The 14,184-nt window shown below is 44.6% G+C and overlaps 1 protein-coding gene across 1 annotated transcript; it reads left to right on the top strand.

Moving 5' to 3' along the window:
• The first annotated feature begins 250 nt into the window (after nucleotides 1-250).
• On the top strand, nucleotides 251-12,649 carry LOC124651439 (tyrosine--tRNA ligase 1, cytoplasmic-like). Its single transcript, XM_047190535.1, has 9 exons — nucleotides 251-561; nucleotides 1,117-1,306; nucleotides 2,157-2,485; nucleotides 2,617-2,713; nucleotides 10,180-10,285; nucleotides 10,396-10,475; nucleotides 10,819-10,964; nucleotides 11,157-11,262; nucleotides 12,569-12,649. The coding sequence occupies exons 1-9, from the start codon at nucleotides 308-310 to the stop codon at nucleotides 12,605-12,607; spliced, it is 1,347 nt and encodes a 448-aa protein (XP_047046491.1). The 5' UTR covers nucleotides 251-307; the 3' UTR covers nucleotides 12,608-12,649.
• Nucleotides 12,650-14,184: the final 1,535 nt, after the last annotated feature.

Here is a 14,184-nt window from a genome sequence, read left to right on the forward strand (position 1 = left end):
GAAAGTTTGAGGCACATTGGCTTTCAGATGAGACTGTCATGAGATGGGGACGTTACGGTTTTGTTTATTATCTATTTCGAAAAGGCAAAATTGTGTACCGCAAACTGGTTTTAAGTAGATTTTGCAGTACGGATTTTACGGTACGTGCTAGACATGCTCTAGCCCTTGTTTGTTCCGCGGCGGCGGCTGTATGACCGGACCGTGCCGATCGAATTTTCAGCAGGGAATAACCCACCATTGATTTCTCGAAAGGGAACAGCAGCGATATCAGATTGGTTGGTTGCTTCTGGATCTGGTTGCCGAAACAATGCTATGGCGGGCGTTTGGTTCCCTTGCGAAGCACCAGAGAAAACGCCCGCTAGATCTTCCAGTCCATGCTTCCACCGCGCTTCGCCGCGCGTTTGGTTCACTCACGCAGGACCAGGGCAAAAATCCTGCTCAGGCCTCAGCCGCGTTTCGCCGCTGCTCCCACATTCAGCACCAGGTTCACCAGCTCCATCTTGTGCCAGCCCGACCTGAAACTTTGCCTCAAGAACACCATCCTCTACAAAATAACAGCAGGTAAGTAATTTTTTGACGCGTGTTCATTTACCAGAGGTAGATACACCGATTCAGGTAGTTGCGAACTTTTTTAGTGATAAAAAATCCACTGAGTCTGACTTCTGTCTGTTAAAAGTCATTCTACATTCGTGTGAAATTACGATTTCTACAAGAAATCCACGGAGTAGCACTACCCTCGATAGAACTTTCCTCTCTTAAGTGTGGCTCGCTTAACCAACTTTTTTGAAAAATACATTATAGTTCTGGAACTTTGCTCCTACTTCTATTCATTATGGTATTTCGGAAATAATGCTACTGGTAATCTTTGTACTACCTCTGGTCATAAATAGATGCCAAAAATTTGTCTAAATTTGAATGTATCTAGCCACGATTTAGTGTATAGATACATCCGAATTTGAATAAATCTGTGACATCTATTTATGGACGGAGGGAGTACTTGAAATATCGCGTAATCCCCTAAAAAGGAGACAGTTTGTAATGTTATATGTTCTCTGTTGCTGTGGATTTATGTCGTAGTTATACATTTTCTGTTGCTGTGAATTTGTGCCAATACAGGGGAGCACCTCCTGCTTGTATGTTAGAACCAAAGGACACTTCTGGCGAGAGCTTTGATCAAAAGTTTTCAACACTGAGAAGCACTATGGAGTGTATGAGTGACTCTGAGCTCATGCTGCTCTTGAAGAAGAAAACTAGCCCTATTTGCTATGTTTGGTGTGACCCCTCCCCGTGGATGCATATAACCCAGGTACAGTTAGAGTTGAGATATCTTTCTGTTTATGATATTTTTAGTCAGTAGAGGTTGACAAATACAGTTACAATACTGTTTTAACGATCTAGAATAGTTTGGAACTTCCAAAACTCTATTATCATCTAAGGAATGTCCTGAAACAATGATCCAAGGCTGATGTAATGTTTGTACTATCTCTGTATCTCGATATGTAGTTTCGAGCAATCATCTATTAATCCTATAAATAAGGTTGCCCCTATATGCTTCTGCGGGCCTGATCTAGCCATAGTTTAAACACTGGTAAATATCGTTCTTGCTGAAAATACCATTGTCTTTTTAAATCATCATATGACTTCGTGCCACATTTGCTGGCAGACAATTTACATATCGGTCTCATGCAAAACCCAAAAAAGAACCTATTTAATAGTTGAATCAGATTGCAATCCTAGTGAATTGTGAACGTACTACAATCCCTTGATATTTATTCCTGATGTTATTGCATTTTAGGGAAAATTGTTATTGTGATAATATGATTGACTTCTTTCATCATGACATTCATTCCCCAGTCTCCAGTTGTTTGATCATGCTTTTTTCCCATTTCTAACAATAATACTAGTAGATAAGAACCGCTCTATCTCCTTATACTCTAAACTCGACTAATAGTCCATCTATTGACTGTACACTACTCAATCAATTGCCTGGCTGCTATTTTAGTTTACTTCCAACAATTTAAATTACGAGATGAGATGATCTCATTGTGCCATTCAATGAAATCAATGCTGATGATGTCAGTCGTTCATAGTAGCCTTTTCAATCATATATGCGATGTTTACTATGAGTTTTGCATGGATATGTTCTCATTGTGCAGGCTATCACAATGACTATCAATGTTAATAAGATGGTTAAAGCTGGTTTTAAAGTCAAAATATTGATGGCGGATTGGTTTGCTCGGATGGAACGAGCGATTTTTTGCAAGACTGGTGGTGATTTAAGTCAAGTGCAGACCATTGGCCGCTACAATATTGAAACGTGGAAAGCAACTGGCATGGACCTTGATAGCGTCGAGTTCGTGCGGTTGTCAGATGAAATAAGTTGCAATACTGATGAATACTGGCCACTTGCTATGGATATTGCAAGAAAAAGTGACCTCAGTAGAATAAAAAGTTGGCTCCGTGTTCATGCATCAAAGGATACTAGGTATCTTCATTTTAGACGTTGAACTACTTAAGATACATCTCACTTCAGAACCTTGAAGTTTCACCATTGAATTGTTGGATTATTTCTTGTTGTTGAACATGCAAAGTCACTTTAATTCGTGTGCTAAGCAGGGGTCATGGCGTTATAGATCCATATTTAATGAGAGAATTTACTGCTGCTGAGATGTTCTATCCTTGCTTGCAATGTGCTGCTATATTGCTTCAGAAGGTTGGTTTCTTTGACATCATATCCATTTCAGAATGTTAAATACTTCCCATATTTCTTATGCCATGTGTAGTCTAGTTTGAACACTTCATTAGTATAACTGTCGGATTGGAAGTAACAGTCAAGATACACCTTAAGGGCGGCAGTCACCGCGTAGCCACAAACACGGCGAGGGAGGTCACGCCTTGGCCGGAGGTGGAAGATCATGCCGACATGGAACGCGTGGCCAGGGCAGCGGGGGCAGGGGACCGTTGTCCTGCACTCTGGATTCTCTGACTTGCAAGAGCAAGGTCAGAGAGGCTACAGTTCTCTAACTTGGCTCACTTTTTAGCCATTAGATTAAACATCAAAGGCTTAGATGAGCTGCTACAGAATAGCAGTGCTACAGGTGCAAAAGTTACTGTTACACCATTCTTACAGTCTTTTGCACAGTGAATAGATCAAGCCCATTTATTTCCCATCTATCGGCTGGGAGAGCCCAAGTTAGGCTACTGTAGCCATGACATGGCTTTAGCAAGTCAGACAATCCACGCCGGTTGTCCTGGCTTGTGGAAAGCGGTCCAAGGCTGCATGGCCCTGTTCACGCGGGCCCCACGAAGCAACCGTTGCATGGCGCGCAGGAGGAGGCCTCTCCTGGCCAGACTCGTGGAGGGATCGGTGCGGATATCCCTGGAAGATCCCCTCCGCCGGGACCTACCTCTGCTGTGCAAGCCAATGGGAGCTGCTTTACTGGTCAGCCTCTCTCTGGCCCCGCTGCACCGAATCGGACAAAGTTGCATGTGGACGAAGGTGATTGGGAGGAAGGGGATTGTCGGGACGAACTCCTATTTGAATCTGCAGTCAAACCTGCAGTGGACCCTGGCCAGCCTAGATCCTCTGTTTTTGCCTTGTTACCACCCTTGTTCGCGTCTTGTGTCCATCCTGTTGTTGTAATAATGGATATCTCAGATATTTGCATTGCCATCTGGAATGCGCGTGGTTTAAATTCAGCTGTGAGACGGCTAGCAGTCTTTCAAGCCATTTCGCCATCTAGGCCGGATGTTGTATGTCTCCAGGAGACGAAGATGGCGGTTATCTCAGACCGTGTGGTGAGGGAGTCTCTAGGCCCCTCATTTGATAGTTTCTACTACCTGCTGGCGATGGGCACGCGTGGGGGAGTCCTACTAGCATGGCAATCTGCCTTGGTATCGATCTCCAACCCGCATCTGTCAGCAAATGCGATCACCGCTCGGATCACATTGGGTGATGGGGACGGCTTGTGGTTTACCGGAGTATATGGGCTGCAGAGCGAAGTGGATAAACGGGCATTCCTTCAGGAGGATGTCCGTGACCTGCATGCCAGACCGTGGATTGTAGCAGGGGACTTCAACATGATTGTGGATGCCGCCGACAAGAATCAAGGTGTTCTCCACCGACGCATGATGGGAAGATTCCGGCGTACTTTGTCCAACCTCGAGCTTAAAGAGCTGTATCTCAATGGGCGAAGATTCACTTGGTCGAATGAGCGTCAACATCCTACTTTGGAAAGATTGAACCGGGTCTTCTCGACAGTGGACTGGGAGGAGCAGTTCCCAGATGCGCTCCAGACTGCTACCTCCAGTGGACCTTCTGATCATTGCCCGCTAATCGTGAGCTTGGCCCCGGATCTTCATCGAGGGCGTAGATTTCAGTTCCAATCCTTCTGGCCGAAGATAGACGGCTTCCTCGACATGGTTCAAGAATTGTGGATGGCACAACCATGGGAACCCTACCCTTTCAAGAGGTTGGGCCTAAACTTGAGAGCAACGGCCAAGAGGCTTGCCAGTTGGAGCTCCAAATTCATTAGGAGCGTGAAGATGCAAATCTTGATGGCGACGGAGCTGATTCTACATTTTGATGTTGCCATGGAGTCCCGTGACCTATCACCGGAAGAAAGGGCCTTGAGGCGGCTGCTTAAAAAGAAGCTTCTTGGCCTTGCGTCCCTGGAAAGGACGATCGCGAGACAGCGGTCCCGCATCCTCTGGCTTCAGGAAAGCGATGCATGCACGCGCTTCTTTCACATGCATGCGAGTCACAGGAGGCGGAAAAAATTCATCGGGCACCTCATCGTCGATAATGTGCGAGTCACGGAGCATGTATACAAGGCTAAGGCCGTGGATGGTTTTTTCGACGATTGTTGGGTGGCTGAGCGGCCTTTCACCCTGGACTTGGACTACCTTGGGCTTCCATCCTTCGACCTCCAACACATTGATGGGGAGTTTACTGAGTGCTGAGGCGGAAATGTGGAAAGCGATCAAAGACATGCCTTTAGACAAGTGCCCCGGACCAGACGGTTTCTCGGAACGCTTCTTTGTTATCTACTAGGGAATCATAAAGGAGGACATCATGGATGCTTTTGGGTCCTTGTCACGGCTTGATGGATTCGGGCCTGTGAATGGAGTTCTGATAACTCTTCTCCCTAAGAAGCCGGGGGCAGAGGAGGTGAAGGATTTCAGGCCGATCAGTCTCATTCATGGCATCGCCAAGTGGGTGGCGAAAGTTTTGGCAAACCGGATTGCTCAAGTCCTTCCGCAGATGGTAGGGGCTCATCAGAGTGCATTCGTGCGTGGACGGTGCTTGCATGATAACTTCATGATGGTTCAGGGGACTGCTCGCAAGCTTCATAGCAGCTCCATTCCGGTTGTCCTCATGAAGTTAGACATCACCAAGGCCTTCGATACGGTGGACTGGTCCTTCCTCGTTGACATTCTCCGGAAGCTAGGTTTGGAGAGAGGCTTATCACGTGCTTCTGTGGCCTTCTCTCCACGGCCTCGACGCGTGTCTTGCTTTGGCACCCCGGGCTCGCGAATTGCCAATAGGCGTAGATTACGATAGGGCGACCCACTCTCCCCACAGCTCATCATTCTGCTCATGGAGGTTTTGCACTTGATGATCAAGAAGGCCGCAGATGAAGGGCTGCTGAGTCCACTGACGCCTTCCGGTCTGCGTCACCGCACATCCATATATGCTGATGATGTCGTGACTTTCCTGCGGCCCTTAGTGATGGACTTTCGGGCCTTCACGGCGGTGATTGAAGATTTTGGGACAACCTCGGGACTCCACACCAACATTGCCAAGTGCTCGGTGAACCTTATCCGATGCACGGACGCCCACGAGGCCTTAGTGGCACAAGAGTTGTGGTGCCCAATGGAATCTTTCCCTCACCGATATCTTGGACTGCCACTGCCTTTGAGGAAGCCATCCGCGGCTCAGCTCCAATACCTCGTGTACAATGTAGCAAACAAACTACCAGGATGGAAGGCGTCGCTTCTTGACAAAGGGGGCCGCCTAGAGCTCGTCCGGTCGACGCTGTCTGCGATGCCTATCTTCGCCATGATGTCCCTTGGCATCCCGATCAAGACCATTCTTGTGATTGAGAAGATTATTCGAGGCTTCCTCTGGAAAGGCCGTGGCGTGGGACAAAGTTTGCACCCATAAGGAATGGGGTGGACTCGGTATTCCAAACTTGAGGATGATGAACGTGGCCTTGAGGACCAGATGGCTATGGCTTCCGCGGGTTGATGAATCCAAGCCGTGGAAGGAGCTGGACATTCAAGGTCCTCAGTTAGCAAGGCATCTTTTCGAAGGAGCAACATACTCGGTGCCAGGAGACGGAGCGTCCACTCTCTTCTAGTCAGACCGCTGGCTGCCCGATGGGTGCATCAGTGACATTGCACCGAACCTGTTTGCCACAGTGCCAAAGCGCGCGGTCAAGCAACACCGTGTCCGTGAGGGGCTGGCAGGAGGATGGCTTGAGGATCTATCCCGGATCTAGGGGCGCCTGCGCTTAGGGAATTGTTCGAAGCGGCGGATCGGCTAGTGCACGTCAATCTTGCCGAGGGCGTGGAGGACAGTTTTAGGTGGAGGTGGGAAAGTAACAATTCCTACTCCGCCAGATCCTGCTATGAGGCGATGTTCGGGGCCAGAGAGGACATGGCTGGTGCGCTACAGATTTGGAAGTTGCGTGCTCCACCAAACTGAAGAGTGTTCATGTGGCTAGCAGCACGAAACATGTGTTGGACAGCTGACAGGCTCAGCCGGCGTGGGCTCCCAAACCCGGCATCCTGCCCTTTCTGCGACCAGGTGGGCGAGACCCTGGATCACCTACTGATGGGCTGCGTCCTACGCGAAGTTTGGGCTACCTACCTGCGCCCGTGGGCCACTGGATGCCACAACCGGACACTACTCTTGTCAGTTGGCTGCAGGACAAGGAGGGGGGGGGAGCCGATCGGTACCTATGGACGGCGATGGTGCTCATCTGCTGGTGTCTCTGGCGCCATCAGAACGATGTGGTCTTCGAAGGTGTGGCTCCTTCCAAAGACGTGGTGACCCAGAAGATCAGTGAGGATGCGAAGCTATGGCGAGCGTCTAGACTGTTTAGAAGCAGCCTTGTGCCTGTAGATAAGTGGAGATGTCGCGAGTAGTTGCTGTAGATGTGTGTGCTGCCCTCATGGGTTAGCATGATGTTGCACCCTTGGCGTCTATGCCAGAGGTGCGTTGTACTTTGGCCTATTGGCCTCTTCTTCTATGAAACCGATACGTCTGTCCATGACATATCCTTGAAAAATATACACCTTAAATACTTAGATTCATGAACTGTCATTCATAAATGGACTCTTTGCATGTAAATTTCAGACGATTAAGCATACAAAAACCAATTGTGCCGTGGACTGCAACTGAATACACCAACATGACAGACAGCACAACCATTGAACTTCCCTAAGTACTTAAACAGCTGACAATAACAACCTAAACAACATCAAGTTCAGCCCACTCCTACTCATGTTCCCGCATTTTCATGTTTTATTCTTTGCAGCTGATCCAGGTTTGCAACACTAATCCCAATGGTGTGGCAATATATATAATTTATTTACAAAATTAGCCCACGAGAACCATTTTACTCATAATAATCCATGCTACCTATCAATTGCTGCAATTATAATTCATAACATCTCTATCTACTATCTTATATAGAAATCATTCACGCCTCTTCAACCATATGAGAGTATATAGGATAATACGTAGGTATTATTTGGTTGAGAAATGGTTAAGACATTTAACACTGAAATGGGAATGCGGGTATTAGGCTGGAAAATGAGCCACTACCTGACCAGCATGGTTCAGATAGGAGTTTGTTTCCCATTGCAATCCAAGCATGATAGTCAACTGAAGGATTTGATCCATCTACTTCATGCGACAACCAGTCAGTAGGAAGGGGGTAAACGAGGAGGAAGACGAAGATTTGGGTTGTCATGTGGTGTTGAAGATACGCTGCTGCCAGCCTGTATGGATGAGGGGCTAGATAAGCTTTGTCCTATAAGAGGGATCAGGTTCAGTGTCTCCAAAGAAAGCAATGTGTGAATGAGTTTGAAGACTTGGCACCCTTTTTAGAGGATTGTGTGTTTTGGGCCATCTGAAGAGATGTATCTGAATACACAGTTACTAATTGCAGGCCAAGTGAATTGAACACCTGTAAGATATTTGAAAATCACTTTTATTAGTAGATGAGAAAAACCTGCTGGGAAAATCAGCTTGATATGTTATTTGTTCATTCCACTTCCCGACACAATTTGCAATGTGTTTTTCCTTTTCAATTTATCTTAAGTTTCTCTGCAGTTTGCATCCTATCTTGGCAAAGAAACCACAACATGTTTAAACTTCAGTGCAATTTTGTCTTCCGTATATCACTCTGTTTGTCTTGCATAATTCAAAGGTTATTGCGTCATAGAAGGATTTAGTTGGAGCTTTCCCCAGTCCTCCAAAATGTCTTTTTTTCTTCTGCAAGAAAAGATTTTCCTAAATATGAGATCATTATTATCACTGTCATAGATCTCTTAGAGAGATAAATCTTGTTCATCAATTGCAAAAAGACAATGGAAATGAATTTTCAGAGGACAGTCCAAACATACACCATCCGTAGGTTCATCTCTTTGCCAGCTCAGTCTGTATCCTATCCCTACACCCATTTGCTCTAAGGGGTACTTGTAAAAAAATAAGAACCCCCTACACCCTGCTGGGTTAGTCTGTAAACAAGAACTTTTAGGCTGCATTTGCTTCAAGAGAAGAATTTTAGTACCATTCCAAAGGAATTGCCAACCCTCTATTTAGAGAACAGTTTATTCTGTCTGGAACAGAGTGGAAACCTATTGAGCATACAGTGATTTTATAGAAATTGAAACGCCCACTCTAATCTATGTATTTCGAAGTAAACCAAATGAAATATTCACATCACAACCTATTTAGTTTTATTGGAATTGGTACTTTGGTACGACCACTCTGATCTCTGTCTTACCACAGAGGATCAGAAAATGTCAACAGGAACCAAGCCAGGATACAATGGGGCCAATTGAACATTATATAACTTGAATGGGGCCATATAGGCTAATTTGTACATCAAATCCACATACTATCTAGGGGCGTTTCAGTTTTTTCTTTCAGTATAGGGGGATCCATGGCCCAGCTCTGTTCCTGAACGTCAATCCATTAGGCATCCCAAATGGTTGGCACACATTGTGGAACAAATTGGCCAAACATAATAAATAAAATGATTATGATTACTCTAAAATGGACTGTCTAAAAGTTAGGCTAATTTTGTCAAGAGCATGGCTAGAAGCCAAACATGTCCGGCATCTCAACCGCCAGAAGATTGCTCTTTTACTAGGCTGGTATATGTCCTGTCTGCTTTGGCTGCAGGTTAAATACTTATTTAGTTGAATTTCGTTACATACTAGATTTTTATGCTGAACTCGTGCCCTCCGCTTAGTAGAATAAATCTATGTAATGCTAGACTTGTGCTGAGGACATTCACTGTAAGAATGCAGACTAGCTGATGTGAGGAGAACGGCCTGTCGGGTGTAATCTTTGACTAGGCTGGTATTTATACTGGCTGCTTTGGTTGCCAGGTTAAACACTCTTTATGTAGTTGAATTGCATTACAGACCAGATTTGTAGGCAGAACTCCTGCCCTTCGCTTAGTATAATAAATAATCTATGTAAGAATTGTGCTGGAGGACATTCACTGCAAGAATGGAGAATAGCTTATGTGAGAAGAACATCCCTTTGAGTTTAATATATGTACTGTAACTTCCCTCTTTTATAACTTCTGATTTAAACATGAAATCAACTATTTTTTTCATTCAGATGTTCCTGCTTCTAAGGTTAATTATTTTTCCAGTCTTCTGATTCTGTTAATATGGATGATATCTCAAACATTGTTTGCTGCTTCTTCTCCCTGATTTTGCACTACAATTTTTTTTATTTTGCTTATATTCTGAAATGATTTATGTTAGCGCTAGTAGTGCGTATGTACAGTTTCACTAGACTGATTCATTGTGCGGATCAACCAATTATTGGATTACTACATCATATACAGAAGTATTACTGAAAACACAGTTACTACCTTATTTTATCTGGACTGCTTGGACTTGTTCAAAATTTCTTGGAAACTGCAGGTCGATGTATGGCTATTGGGCTTGGATCAGCGTGGGGCCTACATGCTATCCAGGCAATACTGTAATCGCACAAAGAGGGAAAAAAGACCAATTGCTTTGTTCAACTGTATCTTTATTATTTTGCATTATTTGATATCCCACTACTTTTTCTTTTACACACACATTTGCCTGCGCAGTTGCGCTCGCGCGCACACACACCCTTAACTCAAAATACAGATACACTACCAAATTTATTAGAATACCCAGAATTTGAGAGCTGGGACCCAAGATGGGCGGTCTTCATGGAAGATGATGAGGTATTGTGCTGTCTTATTTCAATAGTTGACCTCTATGATGCTATTCCTGTTTTTTTGTACTCTATTGGTTGAGTACAGGTTCTGAAGTGGCGAGTCTGATCCTGCAAGACTGCAACTCTCTGCCTGCTATACATTACGAACAATTTACTTAATATTTTGATCAGCTTTGGCCTTTGGCATGCAGTTTTTGTTGTTGTCAGCAAGTATAACCTTAAAGTTATAGAGAATTCTTGCCTTCTGTATTTAACAGCCTTATTTTTATTCTGAAGCAATGAATTTTATTTGTGTTCAACATCTTCTTTTACCATTGAAGTTATTCAGTAGGTTCATTTGTTTATTGCAGAGCCAAGTCGGAACAAAAATATGGGATGCTTACTGCCCTGAAAATTTTATAGAAGGCAATCCGTGTTTGGAGTACATAAAGTATATCATCTTACCTTGGTTTGGAAAGTTTGAAGTGATTCGGAAGAAAGAGAGTGGTGGTAACAAGTAAGTTTCACTGCCAAGAGATGCCTTTTATTTCACTACAAATGTTAATGTATATAATTGACCAGTAGAATGTACAACTATATCATCGTTCACTATGGGTCGTGATTGAAGTCCAGTATTCATTCGCCATGAGTTCAACCTAATATTTGTATACATGTATTCCATGCTTGGTAACACTTACACCTTTCGCAGGACCTTCATGAGCATGGAAGAGCTTACCGCTGATTATACAAGAGGCGCTTTACATCCTACTGACGTGAAGCATGCCCTTGCGAATGCAATAAACATGATATTGCAGGTAACTTGTTTATTTCTTTACCTGCCTTATTCCCTCTCCTTCCCAAAATGTGAACATGGTTTGTTACGACGAGATTTTGACCAACAATTACTCCAGTAATCCTCCTATGTCATTTATGTGATACAAAATCATATAATCATAAGTACTTCTGAATACAAATCTTATAAGATTTAATAACTTCGTCTGTTGGGACGGAGGCAGTAATTTTCAGCATTTTTCTTCCAAGTTCTATCATTCTCTTTTCTGGTTGCTCTGTAAGTGCTACCACGGTTCCTGAAAGAAGGCGTATAATTTCTGTCCAAATTGAATTAATGCATGACTAAGTTTGTAGAAAAAAACTATCAACAACTACAAGGAAACAAGTACTCCCCCATCCAACAGAGGATGTCTCGATTTTATCTAAATTTAAATCTATCTATATACTAAATTGCGTCTAAATACATCCAAATTTAGAAAAAGTTAAGACATGGCTTGTTGGACGGAGGTAGTATAGTTGTTGATAGATCATTCTATAAATCAGTCAAACTTACATTTTTGACTTTTGACAAAATTTGTAAGCCCTTTTAGGAATGGAGGGAGTACTGTTCTCATATCAGTTGATGTATCTCCATAAGTTCTCTGAATGTTACATATTGCAGTTGATTAAAACCAGTGCTAATACTAAAAACAATAGATATATCACACAAAAGCTCTGGTTAAAATAGCGGGCTATAGCTAGCCGTGGCGATTTCTGAAGCTATAAAAGGTTGTAGCCAGGCTATAGCGGGCTAAGACCATATAGCCGATTTGCTAAATAATAGGGAACAAATTCAATACGTTGCTATATAGTATATACATCAATAATTCACAGATGCATAACATAGTAACATAGTCACATAAGAGATGCGCATAACCAAAATATAGTTCACATATAGTTCTATCTAAAACATAGTTCACGGATAATTAAGGACATAGTTATATCCAAATATTACAACATCATTAAATAAAAGCAGTTCATGACAGTGGTGTCCATAAATTGAGCCGCTATAAAAAATTTGGGTCAAATTTTTTTAAAACCCGTTGAGCGGAAAGATAGCCGCTATTGGGCTGAATTAGGGCTAAATAGCTATAACCTGGCTATTAGCGGCTATTTCCGTTTAGCCTTAAATGCTCTTGCCGTAGTTGTAAGCCTCGCGAAAGGCTATAGCCGAGCTATAACCAGGCTACATCAGGCTATTTTAATCAGAGCACAAAAGGCATGAGGTGAACAAGTACCGCAACTCAAGAATCATATGCTAATTTAGGATTATTTTGAATGTTACTGCAGAGATTTGATTCCTTATTAATGAAGACCGAAAATAATTAGCAAGCTTAATAGTATTTGATGATCATGGAGACAATAAAGGACGTACCCAGTGCCGAGAGCTCCCGCACTGTGCGGGGTCTGGGGAAGGTGTTAGTGACAAGCCTTACCCTCACGAAGTGCAATGTGAGGAGACCGCGACTCGAACTTGGGACCTCTCGGTCACAGGCGGTGAGGCTCTACCGCTGCACCAGGCCCGCCCTTCAAGGGATGCAACACGAGGACTTCTCAGGAGATCACCCATCCTAATACTACTCTCGCCCAAGCACGCTTAGCTTCGGAGTTCTGATGATCATGCAGACAATGTGTAGTCCAAATAATTCTAAAAAACACTAGGTGTACTATCCTTTGATTCTCCTAGCTGGTTGCTTTTGTACTTGTTGGGTGACAATACCAATATGTCATTTGGTGTTTCCTTGTCCAGCTTTGGGATAGTTAATATTGTGCAAGGTTGTCTCTGTTACCAAGCATTGTCGGCACTTGATTTGGTTACCTTTTTTATTTGACCGTGAAACCATACCCCCCCCCACCCCGCACACACACACAAACACATTATATTTAAAATATTAACAAGGTTCCAAAAATGCATGAATCACTTACTTTGAGTCGGTTTAACCGCGTGAACAATCAAACTTAATAGTCCTTGAAAACATTCCTCCAAGCTGCTATGGATGGCCGTTGGTCCTCAAAGATCAGACCGTTCCTTCTTTTCCAATTCCCCATAAAGAACAAGTAGCAACCTTGAAGAATTTTGCCCCCCTTAAATTGTGCTTAAACACACACTGGAAATATTTTCCATAACACCCAGAAGTCTACTCCGCCAGCTCTCAACCGTCTACAGTTCTTGGTCGTCCCTCTCCATCGGCCGGGCCGATCCGAAGCCACTCCGTCGGAATAGCCGGCCGGAGGCGGTGGAGGTGAAGCGCCGGAGTAGTCTAGGGTAGGTTAGTCTTGTTGTTCTTGGCGCTATGCTAGTGTTTGGGCAGATGTCCCGTAGCGGAGGTGGTGCCAGGATCTCCGCCGGATCCATGGCTTAGGTGTTCTGGTGCTGCTGTTCTGCCTCCTCTGGGTGGAGGGGATCAGGAGAGGAGGGCGATCCACCTTCTTCAATAAGGTAGCGGCGGCGGATCTCGGTGGCCGGTGCAAGTTCCAAGATCTTCCTCCTCTTTTGGTGGCGAGGGGAAGAGAGGACGAAGCTTGGCGATGATTTCTCTTCATCTCCTGGCCGGCCTAGGTGGCGAGGGGGAGTCTGGAGGTGATGCATCTCTCTTTGTGACGGCTGCAAGATCCAGGTCAGTGGGTGGCTCCAACCGTGGGGGATTTCTTCTTCTCCCCTCTTCTCTGACTCGCCATGATGGCGAGATGGAAGTGGAAGAAGATGAAGGATCTCTGGATGGGTGCTATCTGGTGCCTACGGGGTGCTATGTCGACGAGCTTCAACAAGTAGCTGGCAACCTTGCCGCTGCTATCCATGGCCGCATGGGCGGCGCCCCTTCAACCTCCGATGTGGAGGCCCTGTTTCAGCTCTGCCACGGGTGCTCCAAATTGCCTCTATGCGAAGTGATTCGTTCCCCGCTTGG

The sequence above is a fragment of the Lolium rigidum genome, chromosome 5 (genome assembly GCF_022539505.1).
Source record: "Lolium rigidum isolate FL_2022 chromosome 5, APGP_CSIRO_Lrig_0.1, whole genome shotgun sequence".
Taxonomy (NCBI): Eukaryota; Viridiplantae; Streptophyta; class Magnoliopsida; order Poales; family Poaceae; genus Lolium; species Lolium rigidum.